Source organism: Sorex fumeus, unplaced genomic scaffold (genome assembly GCF_029834395.1).
Source record: "Sorex fumeus unplaced genomic scaffold, SorFum_2.1 ptg000241l, whole genome shotgun sequence".
Taxonomy (NCBI): Eukaryota; Metazoa; Chordata; class Mammalia; order Eulipotyphla; family Soricidae; genus Sorex; species Sorex fumeus.
In genome coordinates, this window is record NW_026606298.1 from 1,975,001 (window position 1) to 1,980,452 (window position 5,452).

At 59.3% G+C, this 5,452-nt stretch overlaps 1 protein-coding gene across 1 annotated transcript; it reads right to left on the bottom strand.

Annotated features, from left to right (window-relative positions):
* Nucleotides 1-1,411: 1,411 nt before the first annotated feature.
* Nucleotides 1,412-5,174, bottom strand: LOC130018216 (40S ribosomal protein S4, X isoform-like). Its single transcript, XM_056108984.1, has 2 exons — nt 5,063-5,174; nt 1,412-2,323 (listed from the first exon to the last, which is right to left on the bottom strand). Exon 2 carries the CDS (start codon nt 2,273-2,275, stop codon nt 1,484-1,486), a length of 792 nt encoding a protein of 263 aa, XP_055964959.1. The 5' UTR covers nt 2,276-2,323; nt 5,063-5,174; the 3' UTR covers nt 1,412-1,483.
* Between the last annotated feature and the right edge of the window lie 278 nt (nt 5,175-5,452).

Here is a 5,452-nt window from a genome sequence, read left to right on the forward strand (position 1 = left end):
GTCAGCCTGATGTATGTGGCTATGGGTCAGGCGTGCGCTGAGGTCAGGAAGTCCCTGGGAGACTGTCACCAATGTCCCTAACATGGGAACCACGGCCAGGGTCTATGAGAGGGCTCTTGGCTTCCCACACTTGTCTGCTTTCATAGCATTGGCAGTCAGTCGAGGAGACCCCACGCAGCCAGGTGATGGACAGGGCTGGGGGATGAGTGGCTGGGCGCGAGGTGAGCCCAGGTTCGTGGTGGTGAGGTGCCTCCCAAGAACAGACCCGCAAACTGATTTCGTGGCCGTGCCTGCAACTCATTCTGGTTCTCCCTCCCGCACTGGCTACACAAGGCCCCTTTCTCCTCCCATGACAGGCCCTCCTTCAAAAGAGGAAGTCGGTTGTTCAGGGAGTCATGAAGCTGTCCCGAGGGATGCTGTTAGATGCAACAGAACTTTAAGACACGCACACAAGGGTGGACACCTTGTTAAAGGCTGTATCCTCGGTCTGCTTAAAAGCTGCACAGCGGGAAGGGCGGCTGACCTGGGCTTGATCCCAGCACCCTCCACGGTTTCCTGAGCATCCCCAGGAGTAGGCCTTAGGCCCTCCCCCGTATGGCCGCCCCTCCCCCAAGTACTTACCACCTTTCATTAGTCATCAGAGAGCGCTAGGAATCATCAGTCCCACAGCTTCACCATGGATGCACTGTAGCCAAATGCTGGTCTGCTTAAGGCTGGAAGGAGTTTCCCCTGCTCCCCTCCCCCTCCACCTCCCTCTCCTGATTCACGGGTCATTTCCCCTGGTTTGAAGAAAAAGCCCTTGTCTTCAGCACTTCCAAACCTCCCAGCAAGTAACTTTCCTGGACTCAAGTACCTAAACTTTTGAAATGATGCTAACAGCATGTAAGCCACTTGCCTTGCATACAGGTGACCCAAGTTCAATTATCAGCACCTTACATCTCACATGGTGCCCTGGGCCCCCTGAGGAGTGATCCCTGAGCACCCACAGCTACGTCTTATCTAAGTCAATAAAAAAAAAAAGGACTAAGGAACTCAAAGCCCCTCCACAGTCATCGAGGTATCAGAATCTGGAGTATTTAACGAGTCCCTCCAATTCAAGGCCTTTCCACCTATAGGAAATGGTTGTACATGATGCGAATTTCACACATGGGGGACTTTATAGGTAGGGGCCCAAGAGGTAGTACAGCACCCCAAATGGGTTCCTGAACCCCACCAGGAGTGACCCCTGAGCGCACGCCAAACCCAAAGCACATCTGGGCGTGACCCCAAAACTTAAGTTTCTGGGCAAAGGGGCCACACAAACCGCCACAAAGCAGAGGAGGGCACAAGCAGCAAAGCTGCACCCACCTCCCCCTACCAGGAATTCTTCCTGTTCAGGAGCTAGCTACATCAGGTACTCGACACGTTTTCGATTCAAACAGCATGAACTTTATTGAAGTACCAAAACTCTTTCCATCAACAAGGAACTTAGAAAACGGGAATTTCAGCCACTGCTCTGTTTGGCAGCCAGTCTTTTGTCTCTCTCTTCAGCAATGGTGAGGCGAATGCCTTTCCCTCGGGGAAGGGAAATCCACGGTTTGTTGCCTTTGCCAATCACAAAAATATTAGAGAGGCGGGTGGCAAAGCTATTGCCATTGGCATCTTTCACGTGGACAACATCAAAAGAACCGGGATGTCTCTCCCTGTTGGTGATCACACCAATTCTTCCCAGGTTGGCACCGCCGGTCACCATGCACAGGTTTCCAGTGTCGAACTTGATGAAATCGGTAATCTTGCCGGTCTCCAAATCAATCTGAATGGTGTCGTTCACCTTGATGAGGGGGTCAGGGTAGCGAATGGTGCGAGCATCGTGGGTCACCAGGTGAGGGATTCCTTTGGTGCCCACAAAGATCTTTCTCACTTTGCACAACTTGTACTTGGCCTCCTGGGGCGTGATGCGGTGAACGGCAAAGCGTCCCTTGGTGTCATAGACCAGACGGAAGTTCTCTCCGGTTTTATCGATGCTGATGACATCCATGAAGCCCGCAGGGTAGGTGACGTCAGTGCGGACTTTGCCGTCGATCTTAATGAAACGCTGCATGCAGATCTTCTTCACCTCATCTCCGGTCAGCGCGTACTTCAGCCGGTTTCTCAGGAAAATGATGAGCGGAAGACACTCTCTGAGCTTGTGGGGCCCGGTGGATGGCCGAGGAGCAAACACCCCCGTCAGCTTATCCAGCATCCAGTGCTTTGGAGCGGCCACGCGCTTCAGGTGTTTCTTGGGACCGCGAGCCATGGTTGCACTAGGGAGCAACGGCTATTTCCAAGGCGATTCCTTTGCAACCTGATGAAAGGCACAAGATAAAACACGTAAGATTACTAAGAAAGCCAATTCTATTGACATATATCAAACAACTGAACATTAAAAATGTAACATATTGGGCCGGAGCGATAGCACAGCGGGTAGGGTGTTTGCCTGGCAGGTGGCTGACCTGGGTTCGATCCCCGGCATCCCATATGGTGCCCGGAGCACCGCCAGGAGTAATCCCTGAGTGCAAAGCCAGGAGTAACCCCTGAGCATTGCTGGGTGTGACCCCAAAAAAGAATATAAATAAAATAAATTGGCTTCTAAAAAAAAAAAAGACCAAAAAAAACCACTAACATATTAAGTCTAGGGGCTGGAGAGATAGCACAGCAGGTAGGGCATTTGCCTTGCACGCAGCCGACCCAGGTTCGATTCCCAGCATCCCATATGGTCCCCCGAGCACCGCCAGGAGTGACCCAAAAAGCAAGAAAATCAAGTCTATAAGATCCAGGAATGAACTTAATAACTAGCATGTTTAAGTGGCGCACAAACACAAGAATCTGAGATATCCCTAGCATCTCACCGAGTCCTAGGAATGGAAATAACTCAAATATGGAGACTTGGGGGCTATTTCAAATGGAAAGAAACCTACATTTTAAGGTTAATGAAAATGCCGATTTCTTTTTGCTATCCTAGTTCTCAGGTCTCCTTCGGTCTGTACCACCCTCATGCTCGACTAATCCAAGATTTCCGAAGTGGTATGCAATTGGACAGGAGAAAGGAGAGCCAACCAAGAGACCAGCTGCTTGGCGGGACCCGTGGCCGCTGACACCTCTAGAAGCAGACCCCCAAGTCCAAACGTCATCTTCAAATTATTTCGGAAAACCAGTTTATGTCGTTTCTCCTAGGACCACCCTGACTTTAGAGTACTTAATTCTTGAGAAACAAGGTCTTGCAGGGCTCATCTTTCAAAATCTACAGCAGACCCTTTCTTATTCTCTGACTCCACCTTCAGGTATCATTTAGGACCTCCTCTGCAGTAAAAGAAATTCTAAGTAAGTACCCCATATGTGTGGGTGCTCACTGTGCTTCTATGCTGTGGCCATTTTGAATGCGAGCATGTAGCACTCACTGTCCTCCCATTGTGCATCGACTTGCTGGAGCCCTCCCCGGTAACGTCTCCGTCTTGTTGTGACTGCGTTTGGCATCTCGAATATGCCACGGGCACCTTGCTGGGCTCACCGAGAGGGGCGGGGAATCGAACCCGGGCACACCGCCTGCAAGGCCAACGCCCCACCTGCTGCGCTGCGGCTCCAGCCCCACCGAGCACCAACGGAAAATCTGGTTTTTCAAAAATAACAAACATTTCTCCGCAGAGAACTCCAGGTCAAGACCGTGGCAGAAGCCGCAGCAACTTTCTCCCAAGAGCCCCTCCCGTTGCTTCCGCCCTGGTAACGGGCATCCCGTGACTTTATCATTTCTGATTTTCGGCTTTTTTGGGGGGTCACGCCTGGCGATGCTCGGGGGTCACTCCTCCCGCCTCACGCACTCAGGAGTCACCCCTGGCGGTGCTGGGGGACCCGAGGGGGCGCTGGGGATGGACCCCGGGTCTGCCGCGTGCCGGGCAGGCAAACGCCCCCCCCCCCCCCCCCCCCCCCCCCCGCCGTGCTCTCGCTCCAGCCCCACAAGCGCATTTTCCAGGAGTCTCGGTTGACCTGGAAGAAAAAAAAGGCAAAAAAGCTTTCTTTGGACTCCACGGACACCTGGCCTTGCTCCCTGAGCGTCCAAGCTGGGCACAGCGGCCAGTTGACAGGCGGGGGGCGGGGGGGGGGGGTGGGTGCTGCTGCGACTCCTCGGGCGGACCCCTGAGGTCACCGGCACCCCGGGGGGTCGCGACAGGACGGGTAGGCGGGGCCACCTGCCTTCGGGGGGCCTGGAGCAGGCTCAGTTCCCACCCACCAGTCGTCCCGCAGGGTCGGGGCCACGCCGGGCGGGGGGGGGGAGAGGGAGGAGCGGGGGAGGGGCGCGCGGAGGACGGGGGGAGGAGGAGCGGGGGAGGGGGGAGACAGAGAAAGGGGGAGAGGAGAGGGAGGAGCTGGGAGGAGGACGAGGAGCGGGGAAGGGGAGAGGAGGGAGGAGGAGCGGGGGGTGGGGTTAGAAAGGGAGGAGCCGGGGGAGGACGGGGAGAGGAGCCGGGGGGAGGACGGAGAGCGGGGGAGGGGGAGCGGGGGGGGAGAGGAGGGAAGAGGAGGCGGGGGGGGGGAGGACGAAGAGCAGGGGAGGGGGAACCGGGGAGGACGGGGAGAGGGGGAGAGGAGGGGAAGGGGAGCCGGGGGGAGGACGGAGAGAGGGGGAGGGGAGGACGGAGAGCAGGGGAGGGGGAGCGGGGGGAGGACGGGGACAGGAGCGGGGGGAGGACGCAGAGCGGGGGAGGGGGAACCGGGGGGGACGACGGGGGAGGGGGAGAGGGAGAGGAGGGGAGAGGGGGGAGGACGGAGAGCGGGGAGGAGCCGGGGGAGGGGGAGGGGAGCGGAGAAAGGAGGGGCGAGGAAACGCGGGCGGGGGGGCGCGTGGACGGGGCCGGGCCGGGCCGGGCAGGCGGGCGGGGGCCCCGGGGGGCGAGGAGACGCGGGCGGCGGGTGGGCGGGGGGCGCGGGGACCCGGCCCGGGGCGCGCGGGCGGGCGGGCGGGAGGGGGTGGCCGCGGAGCCCGCGCGCCCCCGCCCCTCGGGCCCCGACTCCCTCCCCCCCAGCGCCGCGGGGCCGGCCGGCCGCTCACCTCGGCGAGGCCGCGTCAGGCCAGGCGGCTGCTCGGCGACGCCCGCCGCGGACCGAAGGGGCCGGAGACGCGACGCCGCTCCACGCGCTCCCCTGCGCGCCTTCACTTCCGCCCGGGCGGCGCGGCGCGCTCGCCTTATAAAGCCCCGACCCCGGAAGGGGCGGAACCCCCGCGCCTGGGCGCACGCCCATTGGCGGAGCCCGCCTGCCACTCAGGCCGCGCGCGCTCCCGGCGTCCCGGAAATCCGTGCGCGCGCGGCGGGTCCCGGAAATCCCGGGTCGCGGTCGCTAGCCCGGGCCGAGAGGCGAAAAGGAGGGCGGGAAGTCGCGTCCGGCGCTTCCGGTTTGCCGCTGCGAGCGGCCGCCGGGCGGCAGGGGGCGCTGCGGACCG